The sequence below is a fragment of the Venturia canescens genome, chromosome 7, assembly GCF_019457755.1.
Source record: "Venturia canescens isolate UGA chromosome 7, ASM1945775v1, whole genome shotgun sequence".
NCBI classification, from domain to species: Eukaryota; Metazoa; Arthropoda; class Insecta; order Hymenoptera; family Ichneumonidae; genus Venturia; species Venturia canescens.
In genome coordinates this window covers 5,073,464-5,099,237 of record NC_057427.1, presented here as the reverse complement: position 1 = coordinate 5,099,237, position 25,774 = coordinate 5,073,464, and the positions used below count along the sequence as shown (strand labels likewise).

Below are 25,774 nucleotides of genomic sequence, written 5' to 3'. Positions count from 1 at the left end.
TTTCCTCAAAATCAGTAGATCAGCACTTGCGTCAGAGCCATCAGAGCGTTCACGATCAAATATTCGAACTGTTCAAGACCGAAATTCAGAGTCAACAGTATTATTGAAACGTTTCTATCGTTTCTATTAAGAATTGTTTACACAAAACAAAATTTGGTTACTCCTGTTTTCTTTGAGGTTAAGTTTTCAAGTTTAAACTAAAGTGACTATAGTGAATACAGAAAAGTATCTTTGAGGGCTTTGTTGTATCACAACATTTGAAGTTCTCCAACACTGGATCCTGTGGTCTTTCAATGCCCGTTTTCTCCAACGTTAAACTGAATTTAAACTCGGTTCATCCTATCTCGAAGCTATATTTAAAAAATTGAACTGAGTTTGAACTGCGTCGGAGAAAACGGCCATAATACATCACCCACTACTTCAGTGCAATACACAATGTCAAAGAGGATGTCAACGAATAACGAGTTCAATTTGAGTAATGAATAATTCATCAGGAGAGAGCGAGATCAAAAAACGTGACGGTACTTTATTTATTTTATTTTTTTATGAACCTTTCAAAGCTCTTCCATATGATTTTAAATAATGTTGAGGAAATATCTAAAAGGGTTTAGGGATTCATAGATACAAAAACTTTTTTTCTTGATGGATTAGTGGATATCGTTTTTTTTTATTATCATTGAAATTGTCATAAAGAAATCATATAGAGTATTTTAGTACAGGTTTTTTTTCATTGTGATCCGTATATACTGTGCTGACATTTACAATATTTCAATCTTGCGTGATTGTGACTGATTGGCAAAATGTGGAAAGCATTTACACAGTTTCAAAACAATTTGGGAACCATTGATCTTGTCGATATTAACTACTAAACTAAAATTGTTTGTTATTTGTCGATTATATTACAACTGAGACATTGTTTATCAACTTTTCAACGAGAGTGAATTTTTTTCCATGTCTGGTTGATCATTATTTGATTTGTGTGTTATTTTGAATATGAGAGTAATGTTTTGCCGACTGGAAATCATTGTCGATATAATGTTTGGTGTGCCACGGTGTTTCATCATTTCTGATTGGAACTTATAAATCGCTGGGACATTCGCTGAGAAAAGCAACGCTACTTTCAAACAACAATCGTCCTAAATTCCTAAAGAAAATTAAATCCCATGTCCTCGCCTCAAATTTGTGCTAACAACTGCACCACCATTTGAAGCAAAATTTACGATTATTTTATTTTTTTACAAAAATAAAAAATGTTTGGCGTTAACTATCTCAAAGAGAAATTACAGAAATTAAGGAAGAGAGAAATATGAGAGAAAGAGAGTGACCTCAATCGAAGAATGACCAAGTGATTAATCCGCTAAATTTGGAAGACCTTCGTACTAGTTTCACGCTTCTTTGTCTTTCAATTCCTAGTGTTCAAACTCTCTAATTTGTTTGCGTATATTTACGCTCGATTACAAACTTGACTCTCGAGTTGTTTTCACAATTTGACTAACTCTGTCAAACGATTCTCTCCTCCTTCATCCTTGTTAGCTCTTTATACAAAAATGGGCTGGTTCTCTTCACTCGTAATCGTTATCAAATCGATCGTCGTGTCCCCAAACTTTGCTGTTGGTGTTTGGCTTTGTCATTCGTACTTGTTTATCGGTAAGTTTGTCTTTATGATTACGCGACGTTTTTTTATCGTTCCTATGATCCTTCGAGCTTTCGCTGGCACCTGTGCCTCGAATAGCACGAGGTACCGGACCCGGATTTCCCTCGTTTCGATTCATTTTCTGCGGAACTTGTTGTTGTTGTTGTTGTTGTTGTTGATGCTGTTGATGTTGTTGTTGGTGGTGGTGGTGTTGTTGCTGTTGCTGCTGCTGCGGTTGTATTTTATTGCTAGGTGTTTGTTGGATCACAACTGACTCAGTTTTGATCATTCCTTTAGATAGAAGTTGATAGAAATACAATTGCTGATTAAATTCTCGACTGTAGATACAACTTGAACCATCTTCTGGTAAGTAAGTAGGCTCTGAAAGAAAAAACAATTTGGATGAAAATTTATTCTTCAACCTGCAATGGAGTTGACATCAGCGAAGTATGAGATTAAATTTTTCTTTTTATTAGTTTTTTTTTTACGTTTCTCACATTGTAGACTGAGTTTTGGGTTAAAAAATCTTCGAAAATATTATAAATCAATCTTAGCCGATAGAAAGAAATTAAAAAATGTTCAACGCACCAAGCACCGCTGCATAAAATGCTTGAAGTTCTCTGGTAAATGGCTCGTATCGTTGATGTGCCAACTCGATAATAAGTAGTAACAGAGCTCGTGATCGTGCACTCACATTACGGTCAATCAGCACTTTTCGCGCTTTATTCACTACATCCACAAGTTCTACATCAGTAGGCTCTTTTTCGCAAGGAGTTTCATTACTAATCTCTTGAATATATTTGCCATTGAGATAAAGCTTTGAAAATACATACACAATTGTTCAATGTAAATGGTGATACGTATTTTAGAGAAAGTAGAAAAAGAAAAAGATTAAGTGAACGAGGATTTTCAGGAATTTTATAATTTGAGTATTAATCATGATATATTTTGAATGGATTACCTGAATTGCGACAGTTTCAATGTCATCCTCGCTCGGAGTATCGAGTAGAAGACTCATGCAATTTAAAAGAGCTTGACTTAAGACGAGCCTCATTTTGGTAGTCATATGGAACATGACGAGTCCTAACACCCAAGTCAGATTTGTCACGTTTTCTGGTTTTTCTTTGTATAGCTCCTCTCTTCCTGTACAAAACGCCTCTATGTTAATGATGGATTCTGCTGAGTTATACTGATCAGTTCTCACTGGTCCAAATTATTTTCCTGTAAGAGTCTTAAGCAATTCACTCACTGTTGTAACTCATCTGAGTGTTGGTGAAAAGCGAGCGCCGTAGTTGTGGTAGTAAATGACCCATAGTAGAAGTTTTATCTATTTTGTTATTAAGACACAATTCACTGTATTTAACCCCAAAATGCCGATCTTCCAATATGTTCTTCCATAGTTTGTTCAGGTTCCTAGAAAATAAATATACAATTTATCATCTGAAATCAAATTTGAGTCACCAAGACCCTGTGTAAATAGTCAGGTTTTATAATTCAAGAGTACGAATCAGTTGGCATCTTGACACTGATAGTGTTAGAGAAATAGTTGCAAATTTTGAAAGTTATATTCTTTGACACAGATATATGATTTTTGACAACTGTGATACAAGGTGGCAATAAGCTTTCCAATCCCAGATATCGGTTTACAGAATAAATATTCTTGATAATGAACCGTTTAAGTTTCTCAGCTCTTTCAAAGTAGTTTCTTGATACTGTCACATGAAAATTCTTTCCTCAGTTTTTGATTCAATCTTCATTTTTTGAAATATCTTTCAATGTCTCCATTTCTTAACGCCACTTTAGTCGATGCAAGCCTGAAAATGGTGACCATTTGTAGTTGAACGTTGAAATAATTTCCACAAAAAGGAGAAAGAAATTGTTTCTTTATGCTTCTTGCCACTCTTAAGACAAAAAAGGAGTTTCCTAGTGGTCAATCGATGCACACTTCAACACTATCCAGTAAAAATATGAAAACTTGCACATTTCTGGAGGATCAGAGGATTTTAGCCACCGATTTTTCCACTAGTCAATGACCGAAGATTCGCTCAGTCTTCAAATTCACTACAATCTTGAGCAAGTTTGAATCAAAAAGAGTAAAAAAAAAAACGAAACAGCTGTGGGATACATACGCATTCCGCTCATCGTCCGATTGATTTTCCAGGAAGCTAATTAATCGGTCAAAATCTTCGAATGACGGCACGTCAAAACTAAGGTCGTTAATTTTATTCACAAGTTCTTCAATTTCCGATGTTTTAGGAGAGATTGATTGACCCGGTCGACGAAGAACGGTTTCATGATCGGTGGCCCTCGCCCAACCTCTACCTTTCCCAATCGATGTCATTGTCTCGATTACTATATTAACTTTATTGTATAATGTTTCGTAACGAAAGTTCACTTTTATTTTGTTACGTTTTTTTAGTGCTTCGTTTTTAGGATTTCGATTTATTTTAGTCAATTTTTTTAACGTTAATGCTTTATTGCTCACAGTACCGGTTTTTAACCGCAAGAGAACGTACGGAAACTAGACATCTGAATATTTATTTTTCACATACTAACGTGGCGACTGGCAGCGCTGTTTTGTATAGCGGTCCATTTAAAAAGATGTTCCTTTTTCGTGCTATCTGCTCAGTTGATATCGCAGACCTACTTCGAATTGGCCCGGCTCTACGTGGATTTTTTACGAATCAATTTAGTTATAATAATTAATAATAATTCTCGTATAAAAAACGTACGATATCGTAGTAAAATCCATTCGGTGGCACATTCCCTCGAATATCAAAAGGAGATAGCCATAAAGGAAAAGGAGTCAAATCATTCTATTTGTTTTATCGAGATTTAAAGACTACTCGATTTGATTTTTTTATTTGATGTATAAATTCCATAAACTTTGAGGTTATAATCGATAACACGACTTTGATTCTTTTATTTTAGTTGTTATTCTGTGAGAAAAAATAGTTAAGTTTTAATTGGCCAAGCACATCGGGATGTTTAGACACAATTTTTTTTTTTTTTTTTTTTTATTGAGAAAAAGTACAAAAATAAAAATAAAGAGGAAGGCTTTGGAAGGAGTAACTTCCCATCTAGCCAATTAGACACAAATATTAGCCGAATACCACTGGTGCCATCGCACTGCGACATCACGTACTTTTCTTCTCGAGTTTCCCCATTCTTCGCCATTGTTGATTACCATCCATATATATATTGCGTAGAATTCATATGGCACTATCCACCAATTAATAATTAGCGATTATGAAACCCCATTTTGATAAGTGTTAATGTTTCAATTGTCATGATTAATATAGTATCTTATCGTTGTAAAAAAGTCCATCGGATCGATTCCTGAAGGAAGTTGTTATAGCCTAAGGCAGTTCACGCATTCCCGACCCATTGTTATCCAACGGCTGTCATCATATTTTTGTTACTCGTGTTACTCGGTAAAGCATTGGGCCTCCTTTCCTCACTCTTCCCACAAAGAAAAAAAAAAGTCACATGAACCAACATGAAAATATAGTTCAGTATATCGATTTAAAATTGAATAACACCGAACATTTGAATACACTTATAAAAGTTCGAAAGCTCTTTGTTTTGTCTCGTGCATTTTGTAGAAATCCAAAAATATTCACCTTCTATTCGTTTTTCAGATGCTCCATGTTTTTTGCATCTGAATTTTTATGATCGAATCAGTGCGAAATATAAAGTTATATGCCACGTTAAAAAGCTAATTTATTATCGATAACATGAATTTTCTTTACCGTTGAAATGGTTGAAGTATCCATGGCTCATTGTCTCGGTGGTGAAATTAAAGTATCGTGCATCTTATGCACGACGACTGGTCAATGTAGTCTGCTTTACGACGGAACGGTGGTACGGTTCGTTCGTTTTGGTTAGATTTCGGTTCCATTTTATGGTGTTTTCTCAGTGGATGCTACGTATAAAAATTGTCAAATATTGACATAAATTTTTCATCAGCACGAAAAATAGAATCGATTATTTCCCACAACAATATTTATTTTGTAGCAGAACTTGGTGCGGACACTATTTTTTTACCTGATATTTTGCATTCACCCTAGCACCACAACTCCAGCAAACTTGAGGCTCATTCGGAAAACTGTTATTCGACATCCAATGTCGTTGGCAAAATGGGCATTCGTAGGACCCAAAATATCGGATTTTCCCTTTATCAGGCATACACTTTCCGAATCCTTGAGCAGACATGACTTTTCTCTTCGTGGACTGTCCAACTTGAAAAAAAAAAATTGAATTAAATTTTAGAGAGTGGTTGCTTGACTGTGGCCATCGTTAAATTTTCAAACTTGATTTTTTAGTATTTTCATGTTTCAAATTCCATTTATTTTGTTAAACGTTCTATTTTCCTATGCCCAATTTGTTACGTACAAATAAAAAAACAACATATCGTAAAAATATTTATTGACGCACTCAAACAAATTCACAAAAAAATAGTTTTCTTTTGTTTCGAGAATATTAACGTGTATTGTTACAGAAAAATTAATATTGAATTTACATTCCGAATCACAAGATTTTTCAAGAACACGCTTATACGAGCTAGAGTAGATCCAAGCGGGAAAATGTGTCTTTGCTTCGAAGACTCGGCACTCGACGCACTCGAGGGTCACCCCTTGTCCCGTCGAGGTTTCCGAATAACAATAGGTTCTTTTTTGTACTGCATGCAAAGAACCGAAGTGTCGAGACGCGTCGCTCTCGCGACACGTGTTTATATATTTCTATCTTCGTTAAAATCATAAACACAAAGAAAATGCATTTGTTCTGAGAAATTCCTTAGAAAAAATACTTCAATAATAATGTAAAAATCGATTAATCTTTCGAAAATTTTCGCATTTAAACCGTTTAAAAACATTCGATCGTTGTTGGCTTTGTATAAAGGAACACAACAAATCTTCCGTCCCACTCGCCCCCTCTCAAGTTTCTAACGTAATAGTCACACGGGGTCCAAAGTACCCCACTCACTTTGGGCGACGATAATTAATTGAACAACTGTAAAAAAAAATAAAATAAAAATACTGCAATGTATTTTGAACCTTTAAGAAAAGACCATAACGATTTTATTCTATTCGTGTTATTTTTAATATAAAAAAAAAATATCAAAGAAAAGAATGCAGGAAAAATGACTTTTTTTCACAAAAATTGATGTGGAAATCGTAATTTTTAATTAAAAAAAAAAAAAATCAAATCGTTCTATAAACCTGAGAAATCACGCTTTCAGGTAGTATTAGTTAAGGATATTCTGTACAGGCGCTACAATGTTGCCATGCTAAACAATGACAACAACATGAAAAATTTCAACAAGTTCAGAATTTTATAAAATTTGGTGAACATATTCGTTAGTGCCAAATTTGACAATACAAATTTTTTAAGATTTTTCTTCTACACAGTTATCGAGTCATTGATCACTAAAGTTCGTGTGTAAAAGCATAGCGTTTCCATATAACATTCCGGGCATAAGAAATCTGCTCTAATGCGTAATTACTCGACAAGTAGAAGAAAATTTTGAAAAAATTGGTGTTTTCGCACTTGATGTTGAAGAACATTATCACCAAATTTGATAAATTTCTTAATATTTAGACTTCTGTACCGAAACTCCTTAAATTTGTCACACTGGGGTGGATCGGATCCCAGATCTTCGCACGATCTGACTCGATCGACTACCAAAACTAAACTAACGGGCCCTTTCAAATAATGACGACGAGGCTCTCTTCTCGAAGGTTCGAACTATCGACCGAGGGCGCCACAAGTCCCATTTTCTCTCAATTTCTATTTGATATCGTCGGTCGAAAAACGGCTGGGGTCCAATATACCTCGTGTGACTATTAAGGGTTAAATTAATTAATTAAGGGTGACTTGCAATTTTTCTTTAAAAACAAAAAATATAGTACGTTTTGAAACGCATGGAAAATAGCGAGTTGCCGTTTTAATGCTCTCGATACTCGGTGAAAGCATTCCATGTTTTATTATCAAATATTTCCAATCATCTCGATTGAGTAAGCCAGAGAAATACACAATTCCCGTACCGAGAAACGCACCGAGTTGTAATATCATTTAGAGAAACAAATCTTTCTATACGCACGCCTCGAGAAAGTAATTTGAAACGATGCTTGAAGCGATAAGCACTTGGCGTTTAATTGCATCCTCGTATCGTCGTATATATAGCTCTCGATTGAAATATAGAGCTACGTTGATTTGGAAAAAAAAAACGAAAAATTGGCTTTCTAAATTAATTGAAACGAAGGAAATTGGCTTTTGTATGTTCATTAAGGAGGGTGGATCACGACGATACAATGTTGCCATGCCAAACCATGTTAAAAATATTAATAATTTCAAAATTATAAGAACTTCATAAAATTTGGCAAATGTATTCTTTAAAAATATATAAGACAACATAAATTTCTTTAGACTTTTCTATACCACATAGCTGTCGAGTAATCGAACACTAAATAGTTCACGTGTAAAAGCATAGAGTTTATTACATATATACAGTTATACATTTCGTGCATAAGAACTTATTGGATTTAAGACAAGAAAAAGCAAATGATCCAATTTTTTGATCAAATGTCAAGATTTCCAAAAAAGATATTGAAACAATAAAAAGAAGCGATCCGATTTTCTATCGAATGTCAGATTTTGAAATACGTATTCATGTTATGATTCGAGTACCGAAAGTTTCACTTACTTTTCGCAAAGTCGTCGCGGCGCTGTCTTTTGGCGTTTCCTGGCGTAGGCGTAGAGAGGTGAAATAATCGACAAAGACTAACATTTGAGCATGTAAACGAGAAAATTAGAAAGCTGTTGGAACACGTGTAAATAAATAATGAAAAATTACTGAGAATTCAAAAATATCCAATACAAGGGAAATAACGATTCACTGTGACTGCTGCGCACCCAGGCACCGACTAACTCACGCGTGGCGCGTGGCAAAAAAATCGTCAAACGCCGGCGACCACCGGCGACCGGCAACGGCTCAATGTGTTATTTGTCACGGAGGCGTGGCTTAGCGAAAAAGGCCGGTCTGATCCCATGCATGATTATTATTTTATGGTGGAAAAAAAATCGTAGGAACGAAACGAAAAATTAGCACGTGTTCAGGTTTATTATCATCAGTATTAATTATGAAAAAAGTTCTTAGGCATACATGTACACTTTCAAGAGGAATATACTTAGTATGTGCATGACAATATTTATTTCATCGTAACTGCCCGCAAAAGTAGCCGAGCTGTTGGCATTTTTCGCACAGATCCTGAGGATGGTTTTTCAAGGGATCAGAGACATCGAGGCCATCAGGTCGTTCCAAGGGGCGCTGTAACAATTTTGTTTAAGGTAACTCCTGTACTGTATGCTAGTCAAATGAGTGCTAAATTTTCAAAACGCTTTTAGACCAAGCTTAACGTACCGATTAAATGTATTGTTAGTGGATTTGTATTACAGCATATCTTATTAAGATATAAAAATATTAAAAACGCTAGTTTTTCAAAACCATCAACTGATAAATGCAAATTTCCACGCTGACACATTTTCGCACTGGTATTTTTCAAAGAATTATCTATCAATCCACCATGTGGTTGTTTTTTAAACTCGATCGTTTCACTGTTGCAGCTAATTGTTCATTAAGTGAAAAAACTTTTTCATTCGTTATTTATTCTGAAGGAATGAGTTCAAAGGAAAATCTACGTGGCAAATTCGTAGAGAATCGGTTGAGAAACTAAATGAGACTTGGTGCAATAAAATCGGTTAAAAAATACAGATGATTCTTTGAAAAATACCTGTGAAAATGTGTCATCATGGAAATTTGCATCTATCGGTTGATAGTTTTGCAAAACTATCATTTTTAGATTTTTTTTCACGTTAATAAAATATGCTCGAATACTATCTACTAACAATAAGTTTAATCGGTACGTTGAACTTGGTCTAAAAGCGTTTTGAAAATTTAGCACTCATTTGACTAGCATGCAGTACAGGAGTTACCTTAACGACACGAATTACATCATATTTTTTCAGTATTTGAGCTTGTAACACGGTATTATAACTATTCAATGTTTTTCTTATCATGATTATCAATAATTGACGATCTTTTTAGATTGTAATCTCTCGCAGTAAAGATTGAGTGGTGAGAAAAGCAATAAGTAATACTTGATTTTATCACGATATAAAGAAGATGTTAAAGAAGATACTCTGAACTCACCAGTTCGTGAGGTTTAACATAAATATCACAATTTATGCATTTTTGGCCCATGTTTGCCCAACTGTTGGCCGACATCCATCGCCTGTTGCATTTTGGACACTTGTATTCACCGAACAATCGACGATTGCTTAACTGAAATTCAAATTCAAAAATAAACTAATATTATTATATTTATTTGAATATATTAATAACCAATTATTGAAATTTGTTTTTTTTTTTTTATTTGAATCGATCAAGACATGGTTATTTAATATACGTTACCCTTACCGAATTCATTTTACCACTTCCAAAATCGAAAGTTATCGGTTCCGATGGTCAAGAGCAACAAAAGTATCTTTTTATTTCGAAATGAAGAAAAATTTTGCTGTCGTTGAGAAAATACTTCGGAGTAGCTGTATCTAGGTGAATTAAAAATGGAATAGTATAATCGAGTCGCTGTTGTGAGTCGCCGAGGTATCGAATTGTCACAGAATAAGTAGTAGAACGTCGCAGTTGATAAGCATAACAAAGAATAAGAGGGGATGCGTTCCTCCATGAGGAAAGAAGAATGGGGATTCCCAACAGAAAATTATAATTCGCGGTTTGAACGACACTGTTGTGCTGCGACAAGCCTTCACAGAATATGAGTACGTCGAGGAGTTTGTAGGTAAGAAAGGAAATGGTTACGATGGTAAGGGAGATCCCTACGCAGTGCGTAGCGCTGGAAAATATTATGGGGTCGTTGCGTTTTGTCCTCGGTACGGTCACAGGTCACAGACTCATCAGTAGGTTAACTTACTGAAACTTACGAGAAACTGCCTCGACCACGCCTCGACGGTTGGATCAGAAGCTTCGAAATCACCTTTCCGACAGTTTTAACTTTCACCACCAGACGGCTAATGATATATCTTTTACGGTCGCAAATTCTTTTGACTCGTGTATTCAATACGTCGACAAATATTTATACATATCTTTCGATCTTGAGTACATTATACATATACATATGCAATATAAACGTCTTTGGTTTAAATTTCTTAAAAAAACATCGACGTTTTTCAACGCTCTCTAAGAATAAATCTCATGGATAACATTATTTTTTTTTTTGTTTTTCAACTCTGAATTATCGTGGCACGTAGAAAGAATATGGCACACACCGTAGCTAGCAGTGAGAAGCCTTAAAAGTATCAACTTTGGTATAGCATCGATGGGTAAATTGTTTGAGTACAATACATTATGGTACAATACATTGTTTCAAGTACGCGAATCACCCGAATTTATACATATCAAAGTTTGTTCATGGCAATAGTATTCGACCAGAATTTATACACATACATGTTTTCGAGAAGGCAAAAAATAACGATGAATAAATTCCTAACGTACAATTGTGAGTGTTTCTGCTTTAAATTTCCAGCATCTGCCACGCTTTTTTTTCATATTCGACTTCTCGTGTTATTATTTTTTATAAAAACTATATTTTACAATGTTCTTCATTGCACGCGTCTGCAATAGTAACCGAGAGTTTTGCATTTTTCGCACAAATGCTGCGGATGGACTTTGCTCTGATCCGAAACGTCGAGACCGTCCGGTTTTTCCAGGGGGCGCTGTAACAATTTCATTATTTGAAAGGACCGGTATGAGCAGTGCAAAATTTTTCGTCAGTTTTCTTATAAGAACCTACAAAACGAATATCAGACGGAAAAGAGTCGAAGGTCGTTGAAATTCTCATACTTTGTAGCTCGAATTTTTTATTTATTACACAAGTCATCGGGCTTCGAAGGTAGAAACACAAACGTCCCACTCCATCACGTGTTTCCTGAATATTAAAAACCCCATAATTTATAAAATTGATTTAAAAATCAGCCACAATTCGACTGAGAAGAACGAGATCCAAATTCCCTAACAGAGGATTTTTTAAAAGCGTATCTTTTCAAACTGAGCCAGGATTTACCAAATTTTTCCACAATATATAATAGGGATTCCAAGTGGAGTTATAAAATTATACTCTCAAGGCGCCACGTGGTGAAGTCTCCATTATTTTGAATTTTCTATTTAACTTACAGCCTAAGAATATGAATTTTGATAAACTTTGAGAAAGTACTTGGAATCGGGTGGGGTTCAATATGTCGAATAACTGAATTGTAGAACGGTCGATATTTCGAAATTTTAAAAGTTGTGATATCAGTTTGGAGAAAAATAAGTTATTCGAAATTCTTATTCCCGATCAACTATTCAGCAGATTGCGCGTTTAATAAAAAATTCCTTCTTTGAATTCATATTTACTCGAAAATATATATTCCGATAGTTTTCATTTCGAATGCAATTTTAACAGAGACCATCCGAATGTAAAAAGTTCATATTTTCGAATTCAAAATGGACAGTAATTGTTTTACAGACAGACCAGAATATAGAGTAGCAAAAAATCGAAAGTGAATTTTTCGAGCCTATAAAACTTGGATATGCAGAATAGCGATGGCTCGAAAAGGCGAAAGTCAAAATGGCGATGTTTAAAACGGGAGATCACCGGTCTGAGTAAGTGAGTGAGTGAGACGCGTGTATTTGGAGCTCCGCTGCATTTCTTTATTTTGATCGATCGACTTTCTAACGTTTCGCTATTTTGACTGTTCGACTTTTTGGTGTTTCAGTATTTCGACCTCAGTAATATTTCGTATTTCGTTATTATATTTTCAAAGTTGTGAATTTTCACAGTATCGCTGATTGTAGTAATTTATGAATCGAAAGAGTGATAGTCGAATTTTCGAAAAATCGATATTTTAATCATCGTCCCATGGGCGATTGTTACATTCTATTTTCGATGTAAAAGTTCTTCGAACCTTGCAGTTTCTGCTTTATTTATTTTCGGCATTCAAAGCTCTAGTCGAATCTATCCGTCTCCATATTATCATTCGAAGTTTATAAATTCGAGATTTTAGCTGTTCGAAATTTTAGTCATTCCAACATTTGATCCCCACCCCTTGGAATCCATTCAGCAAAATATAACAACGATTGGAGTGCCACCGATTTTCCATCTCGCGAAGTGGTATTCTCGGACGATTTTCAGACCCCATGATTTTCGATTGAAACCTTCGAAACAAAAATTGCTCGAAAAAAGTCATGCGAACCAGTAATTTTCTTTGGCCTCGAATCGCGCAATCTCCGTTCGTCTCTTCAATCGGAATTTGGATTTGGACGAGGAGACTGTTTTTTTAAAAATTTAACTAAATTTATAGAAAAATAACTCGTGATGTCGAGGGCACGAGAAACTTACGTAACGGATTGAGGACGAGGAGTAATAGTTGATTGAGGCGTGAGACGGGGACGACGGCACGGAAGATACTCCGGCCGTCCCCAGACTCACCTGCTTGTGAGGGTAGACGTTAATGTGACACTTTATGCACTCCTGGCCCATGTTTGCCCAACTGTTACCCGACATCCATTTGCGTTTGCACTTTGGACATTTGTATTCGCCGAAGCAGCGTTTCTTGCCCTGGTAAGGTGTCAGACCCTCGCCCTTCGGTCTGGCCTGAAAGAGAAGCGAAAGAAGAGAGAAAAATGATTTCACTTCGATTAGCTCCAAATTCTACGAGATCGGGTTCTCATTTGAATTAGATTTTTTTCACTCGATATCAATAATCTACGTCGCGAGCGTGCTATTCATTGATCAAACAAATTAAGGAAGTCGGGGTCAATAGGACACGGCGAGTGATCCCAGTGAGAAGTAAAAACTGAGGAAGGAACTGTTGAAAAAAATGTGACGTTTTGAAATGTTAATTGTCGTCGTCATCGCGCGTCGGAAAATGTTCGATTTTAAAAATGTGGAGTTTCGTTCCTTGAGACTTCTGACAAAAAATGATTTTTCGGCAACACAAGAGCAGGGCTGGAAAATTGAGTCGGTTGGATGGCTTTTCCCCGTTCTTTTGGAGCTTCCAAGAGCCTTTGGATATATACCGTTTTCTTGGTTCGTCCGTTCTTCGCGTTCAGCTGTTTTTATCGGTGTACCCGGTTTAAATGACGCGACATCTTGAAAATTCGTTAACAGCGAATTCGCATGTGGTCATAATCGTGTACGAGTGAATTTCTGCAAAATCTTTGAATCTTTGCTCTCGTAATAAAACGAGCCTAAACGAAGAGAAATGGAATTTGGACGAGAAATTGTCGGACGACGGCGTGTTGCCCGTGACGTCATGTAGTCGGATAACGATTCGAGTAAGTTGGGGCTCTGGCCTCGACGCCGCGGAATGTTTGTTGTCTCAATTAGCGCTCAATTGATATTACTGAGCGTCTGAACTATCATCGCACGCGAAAGCATTCGTTGGCTTTTTTATTCTGAAGATCGAGGCGAGCGTTGACTGCGCATGTTTATACGATCCTCGCACGTATTTCTTAATCATTAGAAGCCTTCGTATGTGTGTCAACAAAGCGAACAGGCCGTTTGATGCGACGCTGCAGCATTCCTGTGAGATACCAACGTTTGTCTTGGCAGCGATGAAAATCATTGAATTCCAAATGAAATCGAATCAAGTTATATGAGAGAAGTTTCGTTCGACGAAAACGATTCGTATGATTGAGCACAGTGAATTAATGAAGAACCTGCGATTCGAGGAATCAGCAGGGCTCGACGAAGAAACGCGCTCGTCTCATCAAGAACTGCGCGGGAGCGCCGAGGATTCGGATAAAACGAAAACGGTCCCCCGAGGTACTCGTGAAACGAAAAGTTTCGTCGACGTTTCATCGAAACTGGAGTCAAAAAAATGGCATGAAAATAATAAAGCTTGAGTTGGACGCAATCCCGAGGCTCGTACAGCTGATGCGTGCCTGCGCGTAATAAGGGGGATCAGCGGCGTGGACGCGGTGCTGGTGCGGATGTTCTATTTTTGGAAGCCGTGTGTGCTTCTTCCACTCTTCTGAAAATACGCTAAGACGCGTCAGGGGACGTTGGAAATTTGAGAAAATAGTGTTTCAAGTATATTCATTGGACGATGGTAACCTCCCGGGCAAAGGAACGCGGGCTGCCGGAAAGTTCGTTGATTATTAGCGACGGTTGTTCGGATGGGAAAAGGAGCGAGTTGCGGTCTCACCTGAGGGCAGTCCTTGATGTAGTGGCCCTTTTTGAAGCAGAGATGACAGAGATACGTGGCAGGAGGTCGTTTGACGGGTTTACGATCGAGGATACCGAGCTCGTTGAAATGATCGGCGAGATCGCCGATGCTCGAGACGAGGCTTCCGTTGCCGAGGACCGTGCACGGGCTCAGAGGGCACCTCTTGTGTTGTGGCTGTCGTTGGAGATAGCTCGTTGGAGGCTGCGTCCCGTTGGTAGCCGAGTAGTTGCTCGTCCCCCATATCGTCGGTAGCAATTTGCTCTGTAACTCAAAAAATCGAGTTCGTTGCTCGTCGCTAAAAAGAGAGTTGGAGGAGCCGCTCGCCGAAGACGAAGCTCCGTTCGTACCTGGTCCGAGGGTGGTTGCTGATGAGCCGGATTCTGATCAGCGATCGCCAAGTAAACCCAGTTTAAAAGGTGGGGTGGATAAGGGTGGTTGTTCGCTTGGTGGAGCAGGTGTTGTTGTTGTTGTTGTTGCTGTTGGGACAAGGAGGTCAGTGCCTGGGTGCCGGGCCCCAGGGGATTCTGAAGAGCGTTTAGCCCGAAAGCTCCGTTATTTCCATCCTGAATATGACGATGTTGCTGAAGATGTTGTAAAGGCGGCCTCGGATGGCAGGCCGCCATCTTTCTCTGGCTTGGCACTAACGCCCGGTCGATCTTCGGCAAGTGTCCGCACGTTTATCAAGCGCTGACCTCGAGGAAGCGGCTTTTGGGGTCGCTGCCGTTGACGAGACCAAGTCGTTTCGGGCAACTTTACACTCGGGCATCATTCGATCTCTCGCACAACTTGTCCGAGTCGAGAATTAACGGATGAGACGGGCCGCGACACCGCGCACTGGCACTCCCTTTCAAAAGGATCCGAAATTTCCTCCAGGCCGATCACTCGGCGTCCGCCATCCCCGGAGACCAACGACCGATGGGACTTTGCCGAGCGGCTGCAGCTTCAACAGTGGCCTACGAATCGCTGTTGCACACCTCTTCGTACGTGTCACGGAGCACTCCGTCGTTGGGGAGAAAAAAATATCCCTCGGTCATCGGTCCACGCGTTTTTTCAACAACCAACGTCCCCCGAAGCTTCTACGAGTGTCGTAGAAAATTGAAGAGCGCCACACAGACGCCTGCTGCTGCTCTCCGCTCACTCAGTTAACACTGCCAACGCACTCCGCGTTTTCTTCTTTCAGTATAGCACACACGAGTACGATATGTCTGTGTTTGCGAGCGTGTGGGATCGTGAAGGCTAACTTTGGTATCGAAACGTGGCCCCCAGCTTCATCCGCACTCCGAGAACCGAGCCCGTCCTCGAGCCAGTCAAAACGATCAGGGCGATTGTACACGTTATTCTTCCGAACGCTCGCGCTATCGGGCTCGCTCTTTCACGTCTTCTCGCCCTCCTCGTACATCCACCACCGAGAGATGAAGACGAGAACCCACACGTGTTTAACACGCCGTCTTCTACACCGTACACATCGAATTACGTCTGCGTATATACGCGACAGCACCGCGAGTGTGTGCTCATGGTACACATTTGCGGCTGAAACTTTCAGTGGCGGTGATTCGCTCGTATTGCCATAGCACAAACATAGCCAGTGCCAAGGAACCCCGCCATGTGGCCGTTTCTATTTCAGTTGCCTGCTTCTCTGCTCCCATGCTTCACAACTTTTCTCGCTCTTTTCGTTCTCCCTCCGATACTCCGATGCTTCCTTCTCGCTTATTCTCGCTCTTCTCTTCGGAATGTATAGAAAAAGGAGGGATGCTGGTGCTCCCCGGAATTATGCACGTGTACAAATTATCAACGTCAATGGGATTTCTTCCACTTTTGTGGCTTTCGAAACTCTTTATCTCTCATCATTACTCTTCGTTTCTGGTATATACGCTCAAAAGATCCTGAGGAAAAATATCCTGGGACAAAATATACTCGATTTGAAAATATTCTATACACTCGTAAGACTTGGACTCTCTTGGATATTTTTATCTCTATTAATCAAGGAAATCATTATCATTATTATCAACGAAACTATGTTGGAATCATGTTTGAGTGTGTGCATTTTTGTTTGTTTTGATGTGTGTGTGTGTGTGTGTGTTCTGCTTGCCTGTCTGGCATAAATAAATGACAACAATAAAAAGACGAATAATTATTAAACAAAATTATGGAGGATTTTGTGTCTCAGGATATTTTGACCGGGATATTTTCTCCGTAGATTTTTAATTCGTCACTTTTTCTAAAACTGATATTCATTGATGATTTTGAAAAAACTGATATCCTGACGGCACTGCATCGTGAATTGGACGGAAAAAAAATCAATTTCGTTTGGGGAAGCTGACAGAGGGTTCGAGTTTTCTCAGCTAAAGTTTGCGTGAAATTCTTGAAATTCGTTCAAACACTTTAGGGATGAATATTGACTTCTCGGGGTAATATTGTTTTAAAATTACGTATCGCTGTATAAAAAAAGCTTTGGAGAATCTGAAGCTCGCGAAAAATGTTCTATGGCGTGCATGAACTTTGCGTGCGCGTCCTTGAAACGCTTGTCTACGTGTTCGAGGCCGAACAACTGTACAGAATTTGTGCAGACGTTATTTTACGGTACACAGCACAAAACGGTCAGAGGCCAAAGGTTACGTGCGCGCCCGATAAATACCGCATAAACTTTTCGGCTTTGCCCAAGTTAATTTTGTACCCTCGCCATAACATCGCTACGAATAACACTCCGATGGTTTGAGATTGGATAACACGCTATCGAAGCTTTCTTCAAAGTTCTAATATTTTCATGGCTTTTTCTCTGCTATATATGCTCGACTCGGTTTAAAATAAAATCTCTTCCGCGAAGTACGTTAAAAAGAAAATTTGAAGGATCATCGATATGCTTGTGGACGGTTTTAACGAATCAGTTATTTTATTACTTGGAAGTTCGCAGAAATTTTTCCATAGTAATTGGGTAACAATTCGTTCGATTTAATGGAACGAATTAAAATGATGCAAGCATTACAATTTTCATTTTTCGGCACTTTACTTCGGGTGAATAATTTTCCAAGAATATTGCCACTGTCATAACGAAAGCTACACGAACAATTGGGACACTTCGTTAACTATTTTTTTTTTTTTGATAAAATATTTGTAGCAAATTTATACACAAAAGTAGTGCAACGACTGAAAATACCAAATTGTTGTAATTGCAACTCATTGTTTTAACGGAATTCATGAAGTTGAAATAAAAAAATATTCAATGCCAGTAAGAAAGTATTTTTTAAATCAATCGACGACACAGTCACGTCAGGATTATTCGACCTTTTTTACCCCCAGTAAAAGAGTTGAAGAAAGTTAGTACATGCACGAAAACTTCACAGAAGGTAGCCGACGTTAATTGAATTAAGGAGCGTTCAATTATGAATGATGTTGAAGTCCAACAAAATGATCTAGAAAACTCCAACAATTTCAGTAATTCTCCAATTTTCTTCCCTACCGAATTTGTAATTCGTAGTTTTTCAATCTAAACGAATGATTTCGTGAAATAAAAAATGAGTGAATTCCAAATGTTTTTTTTTTTTTTCGTTAATTGCAAACCTCAGTGTCGTCAATTATGATTTCGATCATATTGCCAGATTCGGTTTCTCAAAAATTGAAGCTCGCATATTTATCGAAGGTAAAAACGCGCATGGCAGTCGTCAAGTTCCTTTGGAGAAACGTAGAAATACATTTTTTCGAATTTGTACGTCAAAAGTACGCATTTGTACGCAATTGACTCGTTTTTTCATTGGGAAGTTTGACTTTTGACACACCCATCGATGACAGTGCCCACTCTAATCGTGCGTCATCGAAGCTTGTGCATTTCTGTAATGACAAAAGGAATGTTTCTTTGAAGCATGGAGTATGTTCCACCTCGATTCGTTATTATGGCTTCCGGCGAGGAAAATAATATTTGCTCCAGGTGGCCCGATCGATAGAAATAGCCACATCGATCGACCACTTTATTAACAGTCGTAAAAACCGAAGGGAATGCTCGAGTTCGGTGACACTAAGGGATTTATGAATGGAATTACGTTTTGAGTATAATTTGAAAAAACAAAACAACACAGCGGCAGAAACCCATCGACCGAGAAAGTCGTAAAGCCCGATATGAGAAAAACGCTATTTTTGGAACCATTAAACCTTCGGACGTTGCAAACCATTTGGACGGAGCCATGATCGTAGTTTTTCAATGAAAATTCGAATTATTTTAAATCAAAGTCTCCGAAACGTCAGTAAATGAGAAATTGTAAAAAGAAAAAGTAAGGTTCATGCAATCATACCCCATAAAAGTGAATATTGGTGTGCATTTTGCAGACGCGACAAATTATTTCCGCCGATGAATTAAGGACGTTGAGTCCCGAAACGCAAAAGTTGATGAAACTCTGAAAATGTGGTATGTTTCAGCATGAAATATTTAAGAGGTTTTGTTAAAACTTCCCAACAATAAATAACCTCCTCATTGAACAATAGACATCGACAAATTAAACGAAGCCAAGGAAACTTAAACAGCTTTGCGATAGCTTTTTTGACCTCCCAATTTTTTAATATTCACCATAAACTGAAAGTAGCGGAAACCAAACTTCTCGATTTATATTTTTTGAATTCGTTTTAACAATCGTTCTCGACAAAGGTTCATTTTTTACCGAGCTCGTTTATTCTCTTGTCCGGCCTTACAACGCGGCCAGCCGTGCGGGAACAATCCGGTAGTGTATCGCATAAGAAGTATTCATTTGAAGAACGGGAAAAAATTGTTGTTTAAAAACCGGAAGTTTGTAGAGAAATGAGTAATTCTTGACTCTATTTGTGTCTGTAGAGCCGTAGGTCGTGTCATTCCGAGCCAGTGTCACCCGGCGGGGCCAGGACTCCTTGGTACCTCCAGGAAACTGTTTTTTTTCTTTCCTTTTTTCGCTGCATCCATCTCCCTCTCGTGCCCATGTTTGAGGACAGAAATACGTATCGTTGGCAGTCCTTGTTGCTCCTTCGTGCAGCTCGTCTTCGATCCGCCCACCGAGCTCTTCCGGTCTCTCGTATGTTTGTATATATATCGGGCGTAACGGGTACAGAACTAATTACTGAAGCGTGGGATCGATATTAATCGATGGAGCAGTACGAACCTCTTTGCGATACATGCACGTTAGCCCGGGGGGAAGGGAACACCCAATTCGTCTTCTCGACTTTTCTCGAGCTCCAATATTCTCCCTCAGTCTCGTACCGTTTCCCGAACACGCTCGAACGTACGCTCCGCCTCAATATTCGCTTTTTCGTCTGCCGGTGCATCCTCGCCATGTCGAATAACTCGAAAACATTTCGTCGACGTTTCCCGCCGAAAATGATGCGCGCGAAGAGAAACCAACGAATCCCTGATGCATCGGGTCGTTAAAACTAACTCGAGGTTCCATTATTTCGTCTTCAATTTGTCAATAATCCCATCGAATTAGAAAAAGAGATAATATTGCGATCGAACTCAATGAAAATGGATGAAACGTTTTTACCAAAGTCAGGAATTCGGTAAAGTTCCAATGCAAATTACAGTGTGAAGTTGTCAACTGTTTGTCGTAGTATGGTCAAAATTCATTGCTAGCGATCAATTCGCAAATTTTATAATCAACTTATGATATTGGTCGAGGGAAAAGCCGCGACTGATGATGGCTTCCCTACAACGATTCGCCCATTTTTTTTCGACAAGGAAAGAACGAGACAGAACGATGAGACACCTCATATTCCTCGGCTGATTTTCACTCTATTTCGCGGTTGCTCTCAATGTATTTTCGGAATTATTAAGCTCAAAATGGACAAGTACGAGACTGTCGAAGTTGTGGGTGAGGGCAGTTATGGGATAGTTATGAAATGTCGTCATCGCGAGAGCGGACAAACGGTGGCGATAAAAAAATTTTTAGAGACCGAAGAGGATGTTCACGTTAGAAAAATGGCACTTCGAGAAATTAGGATGTTGAAGGTTAGATGATTTTTCTTTGATTTAAAAATGAGAAAAGATTTTTGAACTCTCGTTGAATGAACGAAGAGATTCACTTTGCATTGTGTAATAAATATCGAGAATTATTGATTTTTATTCCGCAGAAACTTCGTCACGACAATCTCGTTAATTTGATTGAAGTCTTTCGACGACGAAAACGTTTTTATTTGGTTTTCGAATACCTCGATCACACGGTGCTCGATGAACTTGAAGAAAAGGCCGGTGGTCTCGGCCTTCAAATATCACGCAGACACATTTTTCAAGTACTTCGTGGACTGAGCTTCTGTCACGCTAATCACGTGAGTTTCTTTTTATTTCTTCCACGTAAGCAACTTTTTGCTCGGTTATAAGTCGAGAAAACTCGCATCCAAGAATCATGAGCAGTTGTGCTCGTTAAACGGATGCCAATGAATAGGCCGCTTGTGTCAGCCAAGTAAATGAGAAAGGCAAAAAGAAAAGAAAGCTCACGGAGTTGCCTCGGGCAAGGGAACATGTGTTTCTCGTTCCCAGAACATTTTTCATGCATCCTCAAACTGTGGTGATCTTCGACCCAACATATTTATTTTAGAGAGCAATCAAATGTTTGTTTGATGGAAAAAAAAAATGGAAATTTTATAGCCAAATTGTTAGAATATTATAAAATTCATAAAATTTTTTGTAAAAATGAATTAGCAAGCATTTTTGTTAGATCATGCATCGTGATGTGAAACCAGAAAACGTGCTCGTCTCCCCCAACGGCGTGATAAAACTGTGCGATTTTGGTTTCGCTCGTTTCGTCACTGGTCCAAACGAATCTTGCACCGATTACGTTGCCACGAGATGGTACAGAGCTCCCGAATTATTGGTCGGGGATCGTCGTTACGGTAGACCAGTTGATGTTTGGGCAGTCGGATGTCTCTATGCCGAGATGGTCACCGGCGAACCATTGTTTCCGGGAGACAGCGATCTGGATCAACTTTATCAAATAACCAGGTTACTCGGTATGACTCTGTGCTCATAAAACATTTGCGAAAATGACGATTGGTCACGACGTTATCGAATTTTCATCCTCACCACCGTGAGTTGTTTCATTGTAATAGGGGCGAACACGCAAAACACCAAATGACAGAACGTATTTGTCCCGAGGCTTTACCCAGTCCCTTGAATGATTATTTTCTCAATATCGAAGCTGAATTCGTTTTAATTTGTACTAAATCAGGGTGTTTGTTAAAAATACTTATGAGAATATCACAAATTACTTAACGATTATTTGTAATATGAAACTGTACAAGGCGAACATCGGAATGTTCGAAATTCTGAACATTCTATAAAGTACAGTGGGTACGTAAAAATTTCAGGAAGTCTTTGTAGCAGGCATCAAACGATGATATCACGGGGCGACAACAAACGAATATCGAGACGTTCCAGTACAGATGAATTTTCCAGCCCGAGCCCCGCGACACTTTCACGTTCTTTACGATCTCTGTTTCCCACGTGGACATTCGCATCCATCGATTTTCTGGCTCAGTGTTTACGAATGGACCCCGAGACGCGCCCAAGCTGCGTCAATCTCCTCCAGCATTCTTTGTTTTGTCAGGACTCCTTTGCCGAACGTTTCCTGCAAGAATTGCAACACAATATAGCTAAAGAAGCCTGTCACAATCAGCTCTTCTTAAAAAGAACTGAAAGCAGACGATTTCAAAATTTTGCCAACGCGCTCGATGAATCTAAAAAGTTTTATGGAAGTGCTGGAAGGTAAGAGGGCTTTTCCTCCAACCAGAGTGACGAGCACGGTTTTTTTCATTTAAAGTCAAAATACAACGTCATGAGACTCAGCACGAATTATTGTTTGACGTACGCGAACTCAAATTTTGAACTTGAAACCCTGTCCAGAAACTTGGTAGACGATGCAATACGATTTTATTTTTCTAGATGGCGAATGCACCTAATAAATGAGTCCACCAATGCGAAGAGCAATCGAATGACAAAAAATAGTACAAACGGAAGTGCGGAGAGTATTCAAGAAGCTTCGCATCTTGGTCGAATATCAAGCTCAATGATGTCAACGATTTCGATAAATCGTGAACCTTTCAGCATCGGTTCGATATCGGTTATACCCAACACAACTTATATAAGGCCCCTCGATAAAAACAGAGGATTAGGGATATCTGCGTCTATCAATAATAAGACTGATTGTTCTCTACCAGCTCTCACACTCAGAGACAAAGGTATGAAGAGGGCGCTGAAAGAACGGGGCATGCCGAGTTGATGAATGTTCGTTGCTTCTATTTGTTGTTTGCACAAGGTGTTTGCGATCGTGGAAACTGGGTTGAACTGAATGTTGTTGTGAGAGAAAAACTAGCGTTACGATTTATATTGTATCACGGAAGAATTGAAAGAAAATGAATAAACGTTTTATGATTGGAAAAAAATGATTTTTAAGATTTTTACTTCGAACTGTTTGTTTGAAATTGAAGTTTTCCTGAAACGAGTACGATCAAGTTTTTGGGAGTGGAAATAACTTCCTTTTGAAAAATAAAATAGAGAGTTTGGTATCGCTCTGAAAACATTGCTTTACTACCACTTCGAAAATACCTCTATGCATGTTGAAATTACGATTATGACTGAAAAACAAATCGGGTAAAATTCTCAACATACGTTTCAATTTCCTTCGACTTCTCCGGCGGTTTTTTGCGACTTTTTTTATCACCGCAGCGAAGTTGACTTCGCCGAACCCTCTGTTGATACTTTTGACGAACGATTCGACACATCGTGCATCTTTGTTGTACCCGGGCGTGTAAGTATTCTTCATTGTCATCCAATATGCCGATGCAACGATGATCACGACTGCAAAAAAGCAGAAATTTCGTTATCGGTGTAAAGAATTCTTATTCAAAGTCAAGTTTTCGTACAAGCCTTTGAATTCATTTCATCAAATTCTTTAATATTACCTTTCTTCTTCAATACCGGTTCCCTTGCAAATTGGACGATTTTTCAAACTTTTCAGATAATCGTACACATCGGTCATACAAGTTACAGGGTCGGCCAGTGGTATAACCGTGTCTGTAATCGTTCGAATCTACTGAAATTACAGAAATATTAAAGACAAAAATTTTTGAAGCCTGCCGCAATTGTCAAGAGGAAAAATGGGGGCCATAAAAAATTTGAATTTCTTTTTTTTTCATGGCAGTCTATCTCAAAGCCTTGATGGAATTCAAATTACGTTTGATACATTTTGGTATTAACCTGAGCAGATAGATCTTGAGCAACTTCCAGTTGAACTCGTGGATGAAAATTATAAGGGTCCAGAAGGGTAAATGTGATTCCGAATGTTTTCCCAGTCCATGCCCATGATTGTGGCAACGCAGCTGTTTTCAACTCTTCTTTGAGGAGATTTATTGTAAATTGGGTGGGAGAACATATAGGAATTTCTGTCATTTCAGTGGTAACATTCTCACTATTCTCCGTTGATGGTGGGCATTCAACCACCTCCGTCTCTTTTTCAGTTCTGCATTGGTTAGCTTTGTCTGCAGGGCCACTGTCATTCTGAAATATAATCGCAAAAATAAATAAAAATCTTGTCGAGCAAATAAAAATGTATAAATTTTTTCACTCAGTCATTTTTGTTATCAGAGTCAATTGAGTTATTTTAATTTGCACTCTGTTTTTTTCTAACTGAACTCTATTAACTTTTGCACTGTTTTAAAAATATGAAATAAAAATCAATGGATATTTCAAAACCGTTTTTTATTATTAGAAGAAATGTGAAGATTTGAAGGATCACTTACATCCTTGGAATATTTTTCTATGTCAAAATGCAAGAAAGCTTACCTCAATATCAATTGGAATGTGTTCCAGTGTTGGCACAGCATCTCTTGCTAAACCATAACGATTGTGGGGTGACTCAAAAATGGTACCATCTATTAAAGTGATTTTTTCACACTTTCTAATATATTTTGCTTCAAAATGAAGCTGACAAACAGCGTGTTTTGTCTCTAATTTACAGCCGAGTATTTTTTCCCATTCGCTGCGTCTCTCCTCGTTCTATTGGATGAAAAATATATGTACAAATTAATATTTTATCAACTCTTATTCAATTTATTTATACTCTGATACATAGATATAAATTATGTTACCTTAGGAACAGTAAAAACTGAGATTTGACGTAATTTTAAATCAGCCCTTCTACTTCTATCGATGTAGGTGCCACTTTTGCACCCAGGTACTATACAAGTTCTCCCCATTTCTCAGGCAGTTCATTTCAAACCTCGTATTTCTGTGATAATTCTTTCGTCATTTATATTGAAATTGAACTTGTATATTATGAATCTCTTGATTATGATTTCACTATATACACGAACAATGATGGGTTATATACGTAAAACACTATATAGAACTCAAGAATCTAACCTAACGTCAGGGTCTAGTTCTAAATGTTAAGCACAGATGATGTTACGCTCGTTTTCGTCGATAAAAAAGATACAGAGGTTCTCAACTTTGTTGACAATCGAGTAACTTAGTTTCGTGTTTATATTTTTTTAATGTGAATAAATGAAGAAAATTTCAGAAATCCTCGTTAACTTTTTTGGTGACAGTTTTCTTTTCTTTTCGTTTTTTCCCTTTTCCCTGAAATACTGTTCCCACTTGATCTTCTTTTCCTTTATTGCGTATATATAGATTTTCGTTTATATTAAACAACCTACTGTTGTTGAGTCTTGCTGTTATATCTAATTTAAATAAAATAAAATAAATAAATGATTCTATCAAATTACGTCACTACCTCACTTTCGTTGGTAACGTGGATTTTCCAGGTTAACAACTTTTATCAAGAATAAATAAATATTCATCTCAATTATAACATAAATATATTGTATAATTTAACTGGATGATTAAAATTT

General features: G+C 38.1%; 4 protein-coding genes across 8 annotated transcripts; 1 reads left to right on the top strand and 3 right to left on the bottom strand.

Annotated features, from left to right (window-relative positions):
- Positions 1–26: 26 nt before the first annotated feature.
- On the top strand, positions 27–23,308 carry LOC122414023 (cyclin-dependent kinase-like 4). 3 transcript variants are annotated; one of them, XM_043424781.1, is made up of 6 exons: positions 27–521; positions 20,615–20,879; positions 21,002–21,196; positions 21,586–21,877; positions 22,235–22,631; positions 22,809–23,308. In XM_043424781.1, the coding sequence occupies exons 2-6, from the start codon at positions 20,712–20,714 to the stop codon at positions 23,143–23,145; spliced, it is 1,389 nt and encodes a 462-aa protein (XP_043280716.1). In that variant the 5' UTR covers positions 27–521; positions 20,615–20,711; the 3' UTR covers positions 23,146–23,308. The 3 variants fall into 3 exon arrangements, with proteins under 3 accessions (XP_043280716.1, XP_043280714.1, XP_043280713.1); XM_043424779.1 differs by having other exon boundaries at positions 20,610–20,879; XM_043424778.1 differs by lacking the exon at positions 27–521 and having other exon boundaries at positions 19,919–20,879.
- Positions 648–4,267, bottom strand: LOC122414024 (uncharacterized). Its single transcript, XM_043424782.1, has 5 exons — positions 3,763–4,267; positions 2,883–3,046; positions 2,595–2,776; positions 2,222–2,450; positions 648–2,014 (listed from the first exon to the last, which is right to left on the bottom strand). The coding sequence occupies exons 1-5, from the start codon at positions 3,972–3,974 to the stop codon at positions 1,563–1,565; spliced, it is 1,239 nt and encodes a 412-aa protein (XP_043280717.1). The 5' UTR covers positions 3,975–4,267; the 3' UTR covers positions 648–1,562.
- LOC122414026 (zinc finger CCHC domain-containing protein 24-like) lies at positions 8,738–16,788 on the bottom strand. 3 transcript variants are annotated; one of them, XM_043424787.1, is made up of 6 exons: positions 15,268–16,788; positions 14,900–15,187; positions 13,180–13,344; positions 10,113–11,425; positions 9,846–9,977; positions 8,738–8,963 (listed from the first exon to the last, which is right to left on the bottom strand). In XM_043424787.1, the coding sequence occupies exons 1-4, from the start codon at positions 15,541–15,543 to the stop codon at positions 11,312–11,314; spliced, it is 843 nt and encodes a 280-aa protein (XP_043280722.1). In that variant the 5' UTR covers positions 15,544–16,788; the 3' UTR covers positions 8,738–8,963; positions 9,846–9,977; positions 10,113–11,311. The 3 variants fall into 3 exon arrangements, with proteins under 3 accessions (XP_043280722.1, XP_043280720.1, XP_043280721.1); XM_043424785.1 differs by having other exon boundaries at positions 13,090–13,344; positions 15,268–16,761; XM_043424786.1 differs by having other exon boundaries at positions 13,090–13,344; positions 14,900–15,181; positions 15,268–16,744.
- LOC122414025 (uncharacterized) lies at positions 22,060–25,265 on the bottom strand. Its single transcript, XM_043424783.1, has 6 exons — positions 25,013–25,265; positions 24,708–24,920; positions 24,123–24,422; positions 23,828–23,955; positions 23,535–23,723; positions 22,060–22,494 (listed from the first exon to the last, which is right to left on the bottom strand). Exons 1-6 carry the CDS (start codon positions 25,118–25,120, stop codon positions 22,470–22,472), a joined length of 963 nt encoding a protein of 320 aa, XP_043280718.1. The 5' UTR covers positions 25,121–25,265; the 3' UTR covers positions 22,060–22,469.
- Between the last annotated feature and the right edge of the window lie 509 nt (positions 25,266–25,774).

Bases quoted from the DNA above. Each gene is read 5' to 3' on its own strand.
- LOC122414024 (XM_043424782.1), bottom strand. From the start codon at position 3,974: ATGACATCGATTGGGAAAGGTAGAGGTTGGGCGAGGGCCACCGATCAT. The intron at 2,777-2,882 runs GTGAGTGAATTG...CGTTTTGTACAG, and splicing joins CACTCAGATGAGTTACAACA to GAAGAGAGGAGCTATACAAA. The intron at 2,451-2,594 runs GTAATCCATTCA...GTATTTTCAAAG, and splicing joins TTGAAACTGTCGCAATTCAG to CTTTATCTCAATGGCAAATA.
- LOC122414026 (XM_043424785.1), bottom strand. From the start codon at position 15,543: ATGGCGGCCTGCCATCCGAGGCCGCCTTTACAACATCTTCAGCAACAT. The intron at 15,188-15,267 runs GTACGAACGGAG...CGATTTTTTGAG, and splicing joins AGCAACCACCCTCGGACCAG to TTACAGAGCAAATTGCTACC. The intron at 11,426-13,089 runs GTAAGTTTCTCG...AAATTGTTACAG, and splicing joins CCTCGTCCTCAATCCGTTAC to CGCCCCCTGGAAAAACCGGA.
- LOC122414023 (XM_043424778.1), top strand. From the start codon at position 20,535: ATGATATTGGTCGAGGGAAAAGCCGCGACTGATGATGGCTTCCCTACA. The intron at 20,880-21,001 runs GTTAGATGATTT...TTTATTCCGCAG, and splicing joins GAGAAATTAGGATGTTGAAG to AAACTTCGTCACGACAATCT. The intron at 22,632-22,808 runs GTAAGAGGGCTT...TTATTTTTCTAG, and splicing joins TTTTATGGAAGTGCTGGAAG to ATGGCGAATGCACCTAATAA.
- LOC122414025 (XM_043424783.1), bottom strand. From the start codon at position 25,120: ATGGGGAGAACTTGTATAGTACCTGGGTGCAAAAGTGGCACCTACATC. The intron at 24,423-24,707 runs GTAAGCTTTCTT...ATTATATTTCAG, and splicing joins ACATTCCAATTGATATTGAG to AATGACAGTGGCCCTGCAGA. The intron at 23,956-24,122 runs GTTAATACCAAA...TAATTTCAGTAG, and splicing joins CTCAAGATCTATCTGCTCAG to ATTCGAACGATTACAGACAC.